This window comes from Daphnia pulicaria, chromosome 1 (assembly GCF_021234035.1).
Source record: "Daphnia pulicaria isolate SC F1-1A chromosome 1, SC_F0-13Bv2, whole genome shotgun sequence".
Lineage (NCBI taxonomy): Eukaryota > Metazoa > Arthropoda > Branchiopoda > Diplostraca > Daphniidae > Daphnia > Daphnia pulicaria.
The window spans coordinates 12,661,144-12,679,187 of NC_060913.1; the positions used below are offsets into that span (position 1 = coordinate 12,661,144).

General features: G+C 47.5%; 2 protein-coding genes and 1 long non-coding RNA gene across 9 annotated transcripts in view; 1 reads left to right on the plus strand and 2 right to left on the minus strand.

Moving 5' to 3' along the window:
• The window catches only part of LOC124332025 (structural maintenance of chromosomes protein 2-like), a 324,380-nt gene that overhangs the window by 241,440 nt on the left and 64,896 nt on the right, over window positions 1-18,044 (minus strand). The window contains exon 10 of the mRNA XM_046788853.1: window positions 17,391-17,394. The gene's annotated coding sequence lies outside the window, so the exon portion shown is untranslated. The remainder of the gene's footprint in view (window positions 1-17,390; window positions 17,395-18,044) is intronic.
• Window positions 1-18,044, minus strand: part of LOC124337859 — a 639,313-nt gene that overhangs the window by 134,099 nt on the left and 487,170 nt on the right. The window lies entirely within an intron of this gene.
• The window catches only part of LOC124330855 (teneurin-m-like), an 88,044-nt gene that overhangs the window by 62,955 nt on the left and 7,045 nt on the right, over window positions 1-18,044 (plus strand). For 5 of the 7 annotated variants that reach the window (XM_046788753.1, XM_046788752.1, XM_046788751.1 and 2 more), the window contains 8 exons: window positions 10,774-11,253; window positions 11,964-12,096; window positions 12,310-12,506; window positions 12,929-13,084; window positions 16,129-16,406; window positions 16,485-16,701; window positions 16,769-16,963; window positions 17,036-17,795. In XM_046788753.1, coding sequence (XP_046644709.1) covers window positions 10,774-11,253; window positions 11,964-12,096; window positions 12,310-12,506; window positions 12,929-13,084; window positions 16,129-16,406; window positions 16,485-16,701; window positions 16,769-16,963; window positions 17,036-17,795 — 2,416 coding nt within the window. The other 2 variants (XM_046788758.1, XM_046788755.1) reach the window with 2 other exon arrangements.

The window sequence follows — 18,044 nt, forward strand, 5'->3', positions numbered from 1 at the left end:
AAATTTGCTTCAACATTGGGCCGGGAGGGTTGAAAAAAAAAAACTTGTCGCGGTTATAAAGATCTTGTGTCATTGTCAAGAAGAAGAAGAAGCTCACGGCCTGGTATTCCGAAGAATGGGGTAAAAATAAAAGGGGGGAAAGAGAATAAAAGAAAAAAAGATTTTCCAAACAGTCCATGGAAAACTGCCGGTCCGTGACATAACACAAAAACGAGTGTCTTTCAACACTGCCGTCTAAGTCTAGTAGTTACTATCCCATATATATATCCGACGTACACACACATACACGAAAACCCATTCACTGTTTCTCTCTCTCTCTCAGACTGTGCTTGTGTCTTCTCCAGCAAAAACTTAAGGCCCCCGTCTTTGACGATGACCCCCGCCATTCTTCGGCCTTTTTTTTTTCTAACTCTCCTTGATTTTCGGATGAGGGGGAAGAAGAAGAACCCAGGAGCCCATCCTGCAAGGATTACGCCTCTTCTTCTTCTTCTTGTTCTCTATAGAAATCTCTCCTCCACGGGAGAGAGAGAGAGAGGAGAGCAGCTCCGTCTACAGCTGGACCCTGCCGGCGAATAGTCTATAGGGTTTGTTTCATCTCTTCCGCTTTTAAGTCCCTCGTTGTTTTGCGCGGCGAGCAGTCCTTCCCCAATCCAATCTCGGCCAAAACTCCTTTTCTTTCTTCATCTTGATAACAATTCCAGTTTGCTTTGCGCGCACAGAGAGAGAGAAATAGGGGGGTGAACCAGGACACAGTCATAGTTCGCCGGTCCCCTTTTAAAACTCACCCCCCGAATGTCTAATATGAGCTTTACAGTCTTAACTAGATACCACAGAGTAATAATACTAGTACTAGTATCTAGATATGTACATATATATACGTATGTACAATTGTACATGCTAGAGTGCGAGTGTTTTTCTGCGGTCAATGTGTGTGTGTGTGTCTCAGGGATATATTATTGTGCAAAGGGGGTTGGCTTCGTTCTACTAGTTTTGAATTTATAGTAAAAAAAGATATGTACCCGCCCTTTGGCCTGCGGGGTGGAAAAGAAGTGACTGGAACAACACACGACCGGGTTCTTTCTTTTTTGAAAGGGGGCAAAATCCAGTCGTGGGGTTTCTCACTACATTCAGTCTGTTGCCGTACGCCGAGCAGGACGGACGTGCTCCTGGAAACGTGTGCGCTGGAAACATTTTTGAATTTTTTTAAATTTTACCGCCGAGTGTGAAGTTTGAACGACCGATACAAGTTTTATTTTTTGGTTTCCAATTGTGTTCCATGTTCATCGTCGACGATCTATTGAACAGTGTCGGATTTCTCGCATTGGGTGAAGTGACTGGACGGAAGAATTCCCGACCGAAAGTAAAAGGTAATAACAACCGAGAATAAAAATATAAGATAAGATGGAACTTGTTTTTCGTTTGAACGGGTGGACGGATCCCGACGTCCAGATTTTTCTGATTTGATGTCATTGTCAAACAGCTGCCGTTGATATTTTATTCGGTCTGTTTTCTCGGTTGACAAAAGGCTCACGGCCGGCCCAGTCATCCCTTTATTGTAGACATCTTCCAAGAAAAAAAGCAGAACCAAAAAATTCTCTTTTTCTTATTTTTTTCACTGGGTTATAGTACACACACACACATCGATGACGTCTCCCTCCCTCGGCTTTCTGGCTCGTTTTTTATGTTATTTTATTTTATTGCCGGACATTAAAGAAACATCTGGGCACGAGAGAATAAGCGGAGGAGAGAGATAAAGACAACGAGATTCCAATCGCTCTTTATTTTTTATCCATTTCTGTCTTCTTCTTCTTCTTTATTTTTCTTTATTTTTGGTTTTGTTTTCATTCTTAAAAATTCTTAAACGCATCGTTTTACGATCGTTCCAACCCGATTTACACAACGTTTGCTTTTTTTAAAAAAAGAAACAAAATGGATAGGCGCGATTAAGGCGAACGAAATGAAACGCTTTGGAAAATAAAAATAAAAGGCAATGCTCGTAATGAAGGGAGCAGAAAAAAGAGGCTACACGATTGATGGATGGGATACACCGAAAGGGGGAAATTTAAACACAAAAATAAAAGAAAGAATTGCCATGGCGTGAGTGTGTTTAGTAAATACACCAGCTAGTAGATGATGATAACCTGCTGGGAAATCTAGTTCTCTCTCTCTTTCGTTTCGTCTTGTATCAATCGACAGATTCATTACCATCTCTCTCTCTCTCTCTTTATTTGGTTGGGATGTGTTTCCTTTTAAAAACCCTTTTCATCGCTGTCTTGCAACACCTGATCGGTGGCCGGCCGACCAGATGCCTTGACTTACAACCGTGGCTCTTTTTCGTGTTGAGACAAAAAAGACACGAAGAAGAAGAAGAAAAAAGTTTTTTCTTTTTTCTTCTTTAGTGGCCTTACAAGGAGGCCCATTAGATTAGCATATATATCGGGTCCAGCTGGTTATTCCTTCAGAAAAAAAAAAGTTTCTTCTTCTTTTTTTTCTCCTTTCGTGGCTTAACTGTGCACCCGATCTCCAGTGGCACGGCAGCAGCTGACACACAGAGAGAAAAAGAGACCCATTGGAATATATTGAAATAACCCCCCCACAAGCCGTATCTTTGTGTGGGTTTATATCTTACGATAGCTCGTACGTCTCTTCTTCTTTCCTCCGGGCCGGCGGGTTGCCTTCGTCTATTTCTCATGTTGTCGTCGTCTTCGTCGTCCTTCCTCGGGATAATCAAGACGTCGCGCGCTCAACGCGCCGATAAAAACCTTCTCACGAACTGCTGGTGTGTGTCGTCCCCTATTCCCGACATTGATTTCGGTCCTCCGTCTGTTTGTATCAACAACATCTTCCGGAAAAAAACAAACAAAAATAAAAACAAAAAAATATGTTGGGATGGAAATCAAGTTGAAAGAAGCTAGGCACATAACACACAACAACAAGAGGAAGAAGAAGAGAGAACGCATATGGCATGGATGAGATATCATCTTTCTGAGACTGGCTGGCTTGGATGGGTGTGTGTGTGGCTCTGTCTTGTGTGTGTGTGTGTGTGTAACGAGGCATTGAGACAACCGTTTCCACCCTCTTTTGAGCTTCATCTGCCCGAATGTTTGTTGTTTTATTTTCTGTGTTCGGGTGGGCTCCTCTGCGCTCCCGACAAAGCGTCGAGAAAAAAAAAAAAAAAAAAAAAACAGAAAAATTATTGGCAGTTTTACAGCCGAGATTTTTCTTGTTTTTGTTTTTTTCACGACGAAGAAGAAAACATGGTTGTTGCCTCATTTATCCCGTCTATTCAATCTATCCATCGCCGACTAAAGTTACGACGACGATCCAGCGCAAGGGCAGGTCCCGTGATTATCGATTTTTTCGGGATTTTTCTTCTTTTTTTTCTTTTTCTTTGATGCCGTTGGACGTGATCGAGTAGACATGTGCGTAGATAGATTCTGCTGGCGGCTCTTTTTCTTCTTTTCGCGTACATTTGTTTGCTCGTGTTTGTTCGTCAAATGATTTGAGATCTTTTTTTGGCAGTCGAGATGATGTGACGTTTGGAATTTCAAAGTAGACGGAAAAACTCTTTTGCCGGCAGTTTGGCGACATTTTTGACAGGCCCCATCCACTTTTGTTTTTAGTTTTTTTGTTTTTTTCTCGCCTTGAGCCTTTTTTGGTTGCTCATCTTGCGGTGGCCATCGGAGCGAAGACACGCGCAACTTATTGGCTGGACAAGGGCAGCAATAGGCTTCCACGTGTCTTTTTTATTTCCAAGTCGTCTGTTGACTCACTGGAAAGGTTTCGAAAACCAAAAAACTGACTCAAGAAGCGAAGAAAAAAAAGATAAAAATAATGCCGGGGTTGTGTAACTGGCCGGCAACTCGTTCCATCATCTGCTGCTTCCTCTTTGGTATGTGGTTGTCTGATGCATGGACAGAAAACCCTCGTCATCGGCTACCTCAACCAGAAACACAAAAAACAAACCACACACACAAAAAAGTCTGTGATTCATCAGTGATGGATCATCGACAACATCACAAACGGCCATCATCAATTTCTTCGATTCTCTTAAGAAAAACATTCTTCCTACTAGATTTTATAGACTCGTCTCGAGTCTATAAAATACACAAATTCTACCAGATTCTCTTTTCTGACGAGCACCGTGTGACTGGGCAACCAAGATGGATCAGCTAGCTCAAAGTCCAGCTCAAAGTCCGAGTAGCTTTTCGCCTCCGCTGGGAATCAAATCTTGTTAGACTTGAAGGAAGTCGACAAAAGTAACCATCACTTCAAACGGACGGATCTCAGAGGCCTCCCATCTAAATTTGTCAATTTTTTTCCTGGCCGAAAACGGACAGTGACTGGCGGCGACGGAAGGAACGCGTGAAGATTTTTTTTATTTTTATTTTTTTAGAAATAATTTTTAATAACGAGCTAGGCACCCACAACTCACGATGCGGTCATCAAACCCTCCCGTTTCTTGTATTTCTATTCCTAATGAGTTTCATTTTTCTTTCTTTCTGCTCCGGAATCAAAAAGGAAAAAAGAAAAATGAAACAAAATGCGGCAAAGTCTTTTTGGGGGCTGTACGGATCATTAAGATTGCATTCGTTCCGGTCCCCGATATCTTTCCGTCCATTTAGTTCCGTTCCGTTTCCTGTCGGCGTCGATGAGATTTTCTTCTTCTTCTTTTTTTCCTTTTACCAACTCAACGGCCCGGAATGCGTGGATTGTCCTCGATGGACTGCAGAAGGATAGAGAGAGAGAGAGACAACTTCCCCGCTGTGCGGATCACTTTCTACTTCGCTTGCGTCTCCTTGGGACTTTTTTTTCTTCTTCCAACATTTTGTATCCGGCCGACCCCCTCCGTGCCCTTGTCTGTCTGTGGCCAGCCAATAAGAAACAAAACACCTTTTTTCTTTCCTTCTATCCTTCTATCCCTTTTCTTTACTCAGACTCTTATTTAATTAGTTATAGACTCGGTCTGTGTTTTTCTTAAAACCCCCGGAAAGAAAAAGAAGAAGAAAAGATAAGAGACTTTGGCTGACAGATCGCAACGAAAAATTCCGTTCGGTTCGAAATGGTTTTCCCCCAGCACCCCTTTGACTCGGGCAAAACATGTCACTCCTCCGGAGCAAGTTGCTCAGTCTCCCGGTGCGAGAGGAGGAGAGCTTGTGGGGGTACATCAGTAGTTACTATCGATATCTATACGTCTCTGTGTGTACTTAGTTGTCGAAACGAGTTGAGGGGGAAAAACAAGGGCCATTTCCATAAACCAACAAAACGTGGGACTTTGCGACGAGACCCCCAGCTTGTGCTCAAACGGGGTTAGAGTACCACCACCACTGCCACCACCACCACTTGTCTTGTTTCCTTTCACCTATGCATCTCTCTGGCCCCGTTGTTTTCTGTGTGATCAATTGATCTGACTGGGCGACGAAGAGCTGCTGCGCTGCTCCGCCGTTAGTCGTTGTTCCGTGTTTGTCTTTGGCAGCTCGCGGACGACCTTGCTCCCCGCGCTGAATAGACAAGTGCATCAGCAGCGGCTCGCCGTGGTACATCACAACCTCCGGCGCAAAAAGAAAATAAAATTTTCTCATCATCTCTTCTCTTCTGGTGTACACATCCCGAGCCAATCCGTCTGTCTTCCTCTCACGCACAGCACAACAGACAGACACACAGACAGGGGGTCCTTCCATCTATCCTATCCTTTGAGAAAAACTTTACGGGTGCGCAAATATTGGCATCGTGGGACACACGGCAGAGATAAGAAGAATGTGTGGCCCACAAAACTGCTCACTGGGAAAGATATATATAAGATCTCCCCCTTTTTTCTTATTCTTTTTCTATCCGGCCAAACGGGCGCGCCGGCCAAAGTCTCTAACCAAACAAAAACAAAATGCTGGGCTGCCACAGCCTCCTTCCGGTGTGCGCTGGATATGTTGTTTTTTTTTTCTTCCTTTCGGAGCGGGTGGGTAGGAGGAGGAGGGTTCGGTTGTTGTTTGTTTGATGAACGAATGGGAAAATAATAAAAAAAAAAAAAAAAAGAGGAGAAGAAGACGAAGAGTCGGAGGAAGTCGACGGATCGATTATCTAGTCCATTGCTGGATGGATAGAAATCAATACAGAGAGAGAAAGACGATTGTTGTAGTATAGGTATATATACTATACAGATAGATGGATGGATGGAAGCCGAGTATTGTTTGTGTGTACCTATAAGAGTGGATGGAAGGAGGAGTAGACTTTTTTTCTTCTCTCCTGCCGGATGAGAGTTTCTCCCCCCCCCATCCGCACAGGAGGAGGAGGGAATAAAAGGGGTGGGTGGAATAAGAGAGAAACAAAATTGGAGAAGAGTCAAGAGATTCCGGATTTCGTGAGAGCTCCAGCCGGAAATGATGCCAATCCCGCAACCGTTCCGTTATATCGATCGTGACAGTGTGTGTGTCTTCTTCTTCTTCTCTTCGTCTGTGTGTGTGTGTCCTCAATGTCTATGTGGCTAGGGGTTTTTGATATTGTGTGTGTGTTGGCTTTCTATCCAGCCACTACTTCCCTCCAACTCAATGGATGGATGGATGGATGACATATATGTTATTGTACACACATCCGAGCCAGAAGCCATTAGCTAACGAAGCTTATAGACGAGTACGACGCGATTCGTTCTCTCTTTCCCCCCACCCTGCTCCTTTTCTCCGCTGCGGTTTCCGTTCGCTTTTTCCCGGAGTCGTCGCAACGTGAAATTCATCAGCTGCCGTTGCAACTTCCGCATCATCGTGAATATATACACAAGGCGGGGTGCAGCAGCAGCAGCAGCAGGAGGAGGGTTCGTCTCTACAAGGCAGAGATGGAATGGATCGGCCACATTTGGCCCGTTTCAATGTGTATAAGAAAGGAAAAGAGATGGAGAGAAAAATGCTGGAAAGAAACTTTTGGGTTCAAAGTTAGAAAAAAAGGGAGTTGTTGCTGTTGTTGGTCTCTCCAACCGCATCCCAAATGGAGTTTTGCTTCGCAGCAGCCGCTTACATTTCCATCATGACGTTGCACAAAACAAAATTCCCCCCTCCCCCAACCAAAAGTTTAGACCATCAAAAAGGAGAAATCCTTGTCTGTTCGTGCTGGGGGTTTACAACAACACCAACATTGAATTACGCGATTAATGATACTTGATATATAATACCTAGTTCTATCTCTATCTCTCTCTCTCTCGAAAAATAAAAGTTATTTTTCTCTCCCCTCCAGCTTACCAATTGGTGGGTTATCAAAAAGGCGCCATCATTCAAAAGCAAAACGAATTGCTCAGAGGGGCAGCAGCCGCTTTTTTATTTTATTTAATTTTTTTTCTGGGTGTGGACCTCTTTGGCGCATATTTTTTTTTATTATTTCACGAAAAGGAACGAAAAAAAAGGCGAATTCTATTTTTTCTGTTTATAAGAAAGAGAGTGGATGAAAGATGTTGGGAAGGCCATCCATCGTGGCGGTCGTCTAAAACATAAAACACGTCACGCGTATAAATATGCCAAAAGGCGCAAGCGGACCACCTCTCCACCTCGAGACGACGACGGCAGGAATGGGGGGGTGCGGGTGCCTCTTTCCTTTTTAATTGCGCACAACCTTCCAGTTGATTTGTACACTCGGCGTCGGCGACACAATTCAGTTCCTCCTTTTCTGTTATTTTACGACCTGATGGCCCAAGTTGTCGCCACACTCGTTTTTATTTCTCCCCAAACGATGTTGTCGCCCCACTCTTTTCCCTTATCCATTTTCTTTCAACCAGAGACAAAATAAATAAGAGAAAAAGCCCCGCGTACGGTACAACCCCCAAAATGGATGCCGACCACCTCGGATGTTCCATCCAGTCCCCGTCGAGTTACTTTTTTCTAATATTCCAAAAGGTGTTTTCTTCTTTGATATCAACGTATAGTAGATAGATACCGTAGTCCACTGGCCGTGGCTATTAATCAGTCGACTCCGTCACTGTCTTTGCCGCTTGTCTTCATCGGTGACAGATTGATGGCCGCCCGCTCACACAAACGTCGACTCGTGCTCGCCCATGTTCCTCTCTCTCTCTGTACGCCTCCGCTCGACAACTGGAAGAAAGTTGTCGGGGGTCTATATGGAAGGGGGGGGGTTGTGTGTGCACGTCGGTAAGACTAGAACTGTGTTATATCTCTCGACCGCTAGGGAGTATATATATATACATGTCGAGAGAAGCAGAAAAAGAAGAAGGGCGCGACCAATCTGCCGTGAAAGTGCCTCCCGAGAGACGTCGAGCCGATCTCTCGTCTACTTTTTTTTTTTCCCCCTTTTACTTTTCCTTTTTTTTGTGTGTGATGCCTCCCTTTTGATCGATGCGGAGAGTTGCTGGATCTATCGAGTGCTCTGTATAGTAAAGTGGAGGATAACATACCCAAAAAAATAGGAAAATAGAAGGGAGGCGCGGTCATGAATGTCGTTCATTCACTGCGTGTACGGGAGTGAAAGGTAAAGCCGAAATGGAGTCAACTGGTTTGAAGCGCTCCCGAAAATGTTTTTCAAATAAAATTATTTTTTTTTTTTTTTGCGCCTTGTCAGATTATCAGATTCTGATCGATCTTGTTTCGGCGAATGTTGTAAAAAAAAGTGAAAGTATATTCATTTATTGGCTAGGATTTTCTTTGTAAATTTATTTTCCATTTCGTGACTTGTCGAGTGTTTGTTGTTTATTGATTGGAACGAGGGGGGGAAAAGGAGAGCGAGGACGGACGGTTAGGAAGCGCCGGCTATTTATTTTCCTTGTGTCACACCCGTGGCGAAATTCAGTTCAAGTGGCCCCCAAGTTTCTACGTATATCCACATTTTCCGTGTAGAGGAGGAGTGTCGAGTGTCCCTTTGGCCCATGTGTGCCTGATGTCTGTGTGTGCAAAAGAGATCCCAGTGTGAAAATGGCTTCCGCCTCTCCCAACTCTCTCTCTCTCTCGCGGGTTCACTATTTTTATTTTTCCCTTCTAGTTGCTTGTTATTCGTCTATATAACCCGTGTCAGAGCAGAGCGTTAGACGTCTGCAACTCTGCATGCAGGTCTTCAATAACACGGGATTAAAACACTCCACCCAGCTCGGACAAATATTGTTCCACCCTCCTCTCATCCACCCGGAATATATCTAGTGTGTATAGTGTGTGTAGAGCTGGATATTTTCTCAGCTCACAGCTACTCTCACGCTTTTTTCTTGCTACTCCTGGCGACAAGCTCATAGGGTCGAGGGCTCCCTCTCCAACTTGTTCAACTGTTGGTCGGGTTTTTGGCGGTGGGGGGAGTCAGCAGCTCTATTTATTAGCTGTTTTCCATTTCTGAGCAACTCCCCAACAGCAGAAGAGGAAAATAAAAAGTACGTGGAAAATGAAACTGCCAAATAGCCTGAGTCAATATTCAGCGCGGTGGACGTTCTTTCAACAAAACTTGAACTCGGTTCTCTTCCAAAAAGTTTTTGGGGGTGAGCAAACTCCTCCCTCCGCGTTTTTTTAAGTTTTGACCGCTATTGATTTCTTCGACTTTTACCTTTTTTTTTCGTTTTATATTTGTTGAAAAGGTAAAAAAAAACTTTTTCTTTTTGGTTTTTCTTTCCAAGTTGTTTGGTTTGGCCCATTTTTTGTTGCTTTTTGTTTGCACCTTTGGCAAGAGAAGAAGAATGAGATGGGCTTCTTCCATTGCACGCGTCGCCTCCCTTAATACTTTGACAGTGTCAAATCCACGCCTTTCAAATAAGCGCCAGTCGCAGCTCTCCTGCTGCGCACTCTCCCACGCTTTCTTGTTTCGCCTCTTCTTCTTCTTCTTCTTCTTCTGCTTCTTCTACTTATTCGCTATGGATTTTCTCAGCTTCCAACGCCTTGGCGTCGTCGTCGTCGTCGTCGTCTACCATTTTTTTGTTTTTTCTTTATTTTTTTTCTTATTCCCTTCCCTGATCAACAAGGAAATCCTCCTCGGGAAATATGGGATTGATCCCTCCTTGGAAAACTGGACACGCACTGTTCACTTTAGCGTAGACCCCCCTCTATCCATTGAGAGATCCACAGTGGCGAATAGAAATGATAGTTAAGACCCATCGGGACACCAACTCACGCCCGCTCAAGGTTCACCCGGACTAGGAGGGATCATCAGCCGTAAGGGATGAGGATCGATCCGCTCCTTTACATGAAAAGTGATGCGGCCGCCAGCCATCCCACAGTTGGAAAAGTCGAGTCTCTTTTTTGGGTTTTGTTTCTCCCCCTTTTCCGGACGCGTTCTGTTTGTCTAATAATTAAGAGAGCAGCCGTTTCAATGGGGCCGTCAGGTCCGGTTTGATTCGCCTGGATAACCGCCAATGTCAAGTCCGATCCCGCCCGTCCCGGGTTGAGTTCCAGGTTTCGTCCAAGTTCAATCTTGGGATCGGTTGAAGTACCCCTCCTACGTAATGAGGCCGGATTTAATGACATGAGTATTCCATCCATCCACTACACATCGTCTCCTTGAGTGTTGTCTCTCCTGTGCTGGAAAGGATTCGCGGAATGATAAGCGCATCAAAGTTGGCGAAAATATCATTGCGATATTCAGATGCCCGTGTAGATCAGAGTCCCGCGGGGTTGGGATTTATCGATCCGTCCCCTACGGCGATACAGCCTCCCAAATAAAAATAAAAAAAGGAGCAAGGAGCAAGGACACATCCGGTTTGCTCATAAATTCCGGACGGAAATAACGAAATGAAAAGGAAGGAAGAAAAAACAACTTTTCATCAGTTTCTGACGTTTTTCTTTTTGTCTTTTTGTGTCGAAATTTATTCAGTTGGACTTTTGGTGTTGGACGACGACGAGGAAGACGAATTGGACCGCGAAGTGGATGATCACATTAGCGTGCAACAACAGCAACAACTGTACCAGACGCCTCCGTCGCGAGGTACCAACAGCAGCAGCAGCATGGGCCGCCTCAACGGCCGCCAAATGGGTGGCGGCGGCGGCGGTGGTCACGGTCCGTCGTCGACAGGCCTGACGACTTTGGTGTCGTCGTCAACCGGATCGACGTACCCGCACCGTGGCGGCGGTGGCGGAATGATGATGGCCCAGCACGTGCCGCACTACCAACTGCCGCCCACCCCGCCTCATCATCCCATCCATCCGCATCTCAGCAGCTACGGCGTCCAGCATCCGCACCACGTCGCCAATAATAGCTTCAGCACAAAAGATGTCATGGACAACGACATGCTGGACAGCGATCCCACAACTCTACTCAAACAGGCCCCGACCGGCTCCAAGTTTATCCCGGCCGGTAATCAAACGCGTGATCCTATTTTTGTCTTTTTTCCGCCCCTTTTTGTTTTGTTTCTATTCCGCAGCGCCAAACTCTTTAGGGTTGTTTTGTTGTTGTTTTGCGGTGGTTGTCTTCTCCATTTTGCGCATTATAAGAAGAAGAACGGGCGGATGAAACGGACCCGATAAAAACGGGGGCGCCAGGCAATAACGTGTTTTTCTTTTTCTTTGCCCAGCTCTTCTGCTGGCTCTTTGCCTATAGTAGAACCGTTTCCTAGTGCTCCTGCTGGCCTAGATATATATATTATTATTCCCGGTTATGTTGTTGTTGTTGTCGTCGTCGTCGTCGTTTTATTGCGGGTAGTATTCATTGGCCCGTTTCTCTCTCTCTTTCATCCGTTGTTTGGTGGTTTATTGTCTGCTCGATGCCGTTCCGTTTTTACGGCCGAGTCCGGTTTTCGGCAAAGCGTTGACGTCGTCAAGTAACGCCACACAATACCGGACGGGGCGGGGAGAAGTAGAAAAAAACGAAATTCCCGGCCCTGCCCACTTCCATGTGGTGCATCATTTAAATGACGTCGGGTCGAGAGAAATAACAGACTGGCCCGTGTGTGTGTGTGTGTCGTTCCATCACTAATGTCTTTCTAATGTTCGTCCTTTATTCTTTTGTCTCCCTTATTCTCTCGCTCTTTCTCCCGGCTGGCCGGGATTCGATTACCAACTTGACAGACCTGCCCAAGAGCTCGACGCTGGACTACAAACACAATTTGGCCGGCAGTCCCACCAAGAGTAATAACGACATGAAACAGCAGCAACTACTACAACAGCAGCAGCAGCAGCAGCAGCAGCAGCAACCCGACCGGTAATGGCCGCTTGTTCCAATTGCTTTCCCATCGAATCCATCATCCCGTCCGTCCTATTTCTATACAACCCAAGCACCCACCCACCTCCATCTCCTGCCCGCCATTTTTCTTCCGTTGCCTCCCCACTACCATCACTAATAAATGCGATCCATTTGTGTGTTTGTTTGTTTGATGATGTGATGACGACGACGCCCGTCTCTCTTTCTCTGTAGGTGTTTGCTGAGAATGTCCGGCGTCCGCCCGCAGTCGAGCCTCTTCAGTCCAACCAGCCCACACAACCGAAACATGGGCGGAGTGGGAGCCCTGCGGAAGAGTCTCAGCTTCTCGTCGCGATGTTCCTGGAAGTGCACGGCCATCTTGTTGATGTTGACTTCGGCCGTCCTGGCCGCCGCCGTCGCTTATCTAACAGGTACACTGTCCCACCAGCAGAGCCCATCATCTTTCCGTTCAAAAAGGAAACATAAAACAATCAAACCAATTCCATCGTTTTGTTGTTTTATTTTCTTTTCTATTGAAAAACAAACAAACAATCCGTCCGTTAAAGATCGATCCTGAACCCTCCTGAAGGGATCAAGTCGTTAGTCTCAGGCCTCCGTATAACTTTCTCCTTTCCGCTGTGCATTGAATCGTCAATTTCTCTTTTCTTTTTATTTTTCTTTGATTCTTTCCATCCGGATTGTTTTGTTGGTTTTTTTATCGTCCGTGCCATTCCGGTTTAGATCCCGATGAAATGAAAGAAAACAAGAAACCCCAACGGGCGATCGATGGTCCCGTTTTGACCTATTGACGGTTGTCTTAATACATTTTTGTTTTCTTTTTCTCTTGATGTAGCGGCCCACTTTGTCAACTGGCCACCGCAGCCGGCCAAATCTCACGCTGTCATCGGGGAAGGTGGCAGCGGCGACGGTAACGGTTACACGATGACGGGCGGCGAGAATGTCAACGGCAGCAGCGGAGACGGAGGCGGCGGAAGCAACACCCTCGGAGGTAATAACGACTTAGCCTCTCTCCTTGTCCGTCTTTCCCAGCAAGAACAGAGCCAACTTGTCCAGCTGGCTCGTCTCGTGAATTTCAGTCGGCGGCGTCGCCGTCGTTATTCCCCAATTCTTCTGCCCGTCGGCGTCAATGTCCGTCCAATTGTTCCTCCTCCTTTCTCTTCTCCCGACTTGTCTCTCCCCTCGCGATCCTTGCACAGTCAGCGGATGAAACGGAGCCTTCCGGCGGCTGGGGCAATGGCCAAACAATCGCCAGACGATAAAGACAATGACGACGATGAGCTCATCTGGGAAATGCTGCGCGACTGGATCGCCCAAGAGCAGCGGATGATGGTCGCCGACCAGCCGCCGTCGGAACGGCCTCGGCAGAGAGGCCAGCAGGAAGATGGTCCGTCGGCGGAAGAGGCCGAGTCTTTCGAAAGCAGCGGCGATGACAAAGAAACGGTGGCGGCCATTGTCGCCACCAAGAAAACAGGAGGCAAAATCGTCACGGTCGAGCTGCTGGGCGAGACGAAAGCAGCCAATCCGGCCAGAGTGGAGGAGCGTTTTGTTGATGACTTGGTTCCGGCCGAGGAGATGGCCGTGGCCGAATCGCTCATTCTCCTCCCGTCGACCTCCCCTGCCAAGCCCCAAATCCATCCAGCCCAGCAACAGCAACCGAAAGATTCACCGGCCAGATCGGATGCTGCATCATTCAACAGCAGTCAGACCTCTGCCGGGCAGCATTTGTTGTTGCTGACTGGAGAAGAAGAAGAAGACGAGGAGGACGGTGACGGTGAGGGTCGGGCGTCGACGGAATTCGCGTACGACGATCACGTCGTCGAAATCGTTCAACTGGATCCTTTGCCGGCGGTAATTCCGGTGGTGGCAGGGTCGCAGCTGCGACGCCGAGAGGAGCCAGCAGAGCCTCTTATGAATAAAACAACATCCAATTCCGCGGTGGATGTCATCGCCGACAGCTCGTCTCATCCATCAAGCGGCGGCGGTGACGACGAAGAAGACGACTTTAAGCTTCTTTCCCAACCACCTCCGCCGAGCCCACCAGCAGCAGTCGGCACGATCGGCCCGTCTCAAAATGATGACGTCCCCAGATTATCGTCGTCGTCGTCGGCGCAGGAGGAGGAGGCAGCAGCCGCCGGATCGACTCTCCCCATCCTCGATGCTAATGTCTCGTCGCAGCCGTTGAACGGCACTAACGACACTCTTCCGCCGGACGGCGATGAAATTGAGCCGGATCCAGCCGTCAACGGCACTTGGCCGCCGGTGATTGTGCCCCCGGCCCGTCCTTGGCTGGCAGCCGCAGACGGCGATGCTAATGGCGTTGTCAGAGACTCCTCCTCCCAATCCCTCCTATCAGTCAGCAGCCTGGCGGGCAACATTTCCGAAGAACTATTGTCACCCTGGTTGCCGCCGGACGTCATCAGCTATCGCGGACCTGTCGTCCAGTCAGATTTCTTGATTCCAACAGAATCCACCACCACCGTCGCTGTTACTGCTGCCTCCCCGGCCGACTACGCCGGATGCGATTGTCAATGCCCTTTTGCTGACGCTCTCGCTACTCCCTCGACTGATTCTGATGCTGCTGCTGTTGATTCGATTCCGACTTCCGTCTTGACCACTCCTCAATCAATCCCCGACCCTGTCCCGCTCAGCTGTCCTACTCCTCCTCCTCCTCCGCCGGCCTGCGTCATGACGGAAGCCTTGACTACCACCACTACGGCAATGCCGGCCACAACGACGGAAGCCACAACCACTCCGACACCAACAACAACGACTGCCACCACCACCACCACCACTAAGATGATCCCTCCGATATTGATCCTAGAAGGTGAGGGGAGGAGAGGATTTCAATGGCACTGACTGTGGGGCTATCTGCTCTGCTTCGCCTGGGAGACTTTTTTTTTTCAAAACGAGCGAGAGAGAGAAAATAAAAATAAAACCGCTATAATATGTAGGGTGGGGAATCTGGCTGCTGCTATTTTTCAATTCCGCACACAAAGAATTTGAATCGGGGGCTATCACACAAATGATCGGCTCCGCACGGCTGTCGAAATTCCGTCCGGCGCCCCTTATCGCTTATGGGAAACCCATTTCCAAAACCAAAAGAGTTTGAATGCTCTTCGCTTTTTTCCTTGTACGTGTTGTCCGTGTGTGTTGTGTTGTGAGAGAGAGAGAGAGATATCTCAACACTTTTATGTTTTGCCGGGCCAAATATTTGTCTTCTTCTTCTTCTATCTTTACTTACTCCTAAACTTTCTGGCTCTCTTCCATCCATCCATCTCCTTAGACTCTTTTTTTTCCCTCCGTGTGTTGTTGGGTGTGAGGGGCGTGTCGGCTTCTATTTGCGCAGTACACGGAACTGTTTCCGTATCGCTGGTTCGTTTGTATGTGTAACTCGACCAACAGCAGCAGCAGGGGCTCCTCTCTCTCTCTCTCCGGTCAGATTGCAATGTCTATATGGAGTCGACGTTGATTGTAAATGAACCGCTCCGTCGCTTCTGCTCTTCTCTCTCTCTCGCTCTCTCTCGCTCTTCGACTGTTACTTTTTATGCTATTCCGCACATCTACTACTACTCTCACTCACTGGCTGGACTCTTCTTCTTCCCTTTTGATTCTGATCAGATAAATAGAGAGAGACTGACTTTCGCGCGCTATATAATACTGGCTGATGGGCGCTATCTGTCTTTGACTTGTCTATTTATTCTTTACATCCTTGTGGGTTTTTTTTTCTTTCGCGGCTTTTTTCAAACGCAACCAAATGACTTTTTATTTTCTCTTATTATCTCCGCTCCTCCATCCGTGCACAAACACACAAAAATATTCATCCTCTCCTCACCGGAAACGCACGATCTCTTTTTCATGTTCTTTTGTGTGTGGGAGAGGAGTGGGCTCCTTCTTTTGGCTCTCCTTGTTTCCCCCAAAAAAACAAACAAACACCAAACCGGCGCGAAAAGAAAAAAGAAATGTTAATGTAATAATAATTTATAATTTCATTTGGTTTTTCTTTCTGTGTGATTTGCTTCGTGGAAATGGCAGGTAGCAACACGTTTCCGGCTCGAAGTTTCCCACCGGACGGGACGACGTTTGCCCAGGTGACGCTGGGCGACAAGATATCCAACGTCATACCGCCATACAGCTACTGGAACATGCAGTTTTACCATTCGGAAGCGGCTTACGTCCGATTCGAGCTCGGTCTACCGCGCAGCGCAAGTCTGGGACTCTATGGACGCCGCAACGCCCTGCCCACGCACACCCACTACGACATGCTTCACATCATCAGCGGCTACAAGAGCCGCTCCCGGCGAGCCTCAACGGTAATGGACTGTCAAATGTCTTTTAGTTGTGCTGTTCCTTGACGCCATTTTGGCTCTTTTCTCTTTTTTATGACATAGTCGCTGGTCCAGAAGGAAGTCCTGCACTACATGGAGCCGGGCCATTGGTTCGTTTCGCTTTACAACGATGACGGCGACCCGCAGGAGGCCACCTGTCTCATCTCTCTGGCTCGTGACATGACTCTAAGCTGCCCGCGCGGATGCAACGGCAACGGCGAATGCATTTTGGGCCGATGCCAGTGCAAATCCGGTTTCGGCGGAGATGATTGCAGCGAGAGTAAGTCTTTATTTATTCTTTATTTGGGTAGATGATTTATTTAATTTTAATTGACTTGTGTTTAAAGGTGTCTGCCCGGTCCTGTGCAGCGGACGAGGTGACTACATCAACGGCCAATGCCAGTGCAATCCAGGATGGAAAGGTCGCGAATGCAGTTTGAAACACGACGAATGCGAAGTGCCGGATTGCTCCGGCCATGGCAAATGTTCCGGCGGCAAATGCCTTTGCGGACGTGGCTTTAAAGGCGAATTCTGCGATATTGGTAATTTTTGAATTTTATTTTAAATGATTTTCGTCCATCCGGAAATTAATCAATTCTTTTATTGATTATTAGTCGATTGCCCTCATCCGACCTGCTCCGACCACGGATTCTGCGTTGACGGGACCTGCCTGTGCAAGAAAGGCTGGAAGGGCCCGGATTGCGCCCTTGTGGACAGCGACGCTATGCAGTGCCTGCCCGACTGCTCCGGCACCCAAGGCGCTTTCAGTTTGGAGCTGCACAAATGCGTTTGCAACAGTGGCTGGACCGGTGACGACTGCTCCAAATCGGCTTGCGGCATCAACTGCGGCGGACACGGGAGGTGCGAGGCCAGCGCCTGCGTCTGCGACCCCGGATGGGCCGGCGAGTTTTGCCAGGAGCGGCTCTGCGATTCCCGGTGCAACGAGCACGGCCAGTGCAAGAACGGCACCTGCCTCTGCGTCACGGGCTGGAACGGCAAGCACTGCACTCTGGAGGGCTGCCCGCGCGATTGCTCCAAGCGAGGCCAGTGCAAGTCGACGGAAGGAAGCGGCGGCTGGAGCTGCCGCTGCGACAAGGGCTGGGAAGGACCGGATTGCAGCATCCCGCTCGAGCTGGAATGCGACGACGGCAAAGACAACGACAAGGACGGCCTGCTGGACTGCGAGGACTCTGACTGTTGCGCCACGCGCCACTGCAAGAAATCACCGTTCTGCGTCACGGCCCCCAAGCCCATCGACATCCTGTTGCGCAAACAACCGCCGGCCGTCACGGCTTCCTTCTACGAGCGCATGAAGTTCCTCATCGAAGAAGGAAGTCTTCAAAGTTACGCCAAACAGGATGCCTTCAATGAGAGGTAAATGAAGAAAGACACTGCACTGATCTATGATGCAATTGCTTCAACTGGGGGAAAAACATTTTCATGTCTTGTATAAATAACACTCAAACCTTTTTTAATATCCGGGGTTTTATCGAGCGCAATTCCTTTCCGGGTTTTATTACTTTCATAACCTTTTCGCTGTATACTATATCCTTTTATTCTTGCTTATATATCCGGGGGTATGGTAGTCAAACTAACACAAAACGCTTACGATGGTGCACAACT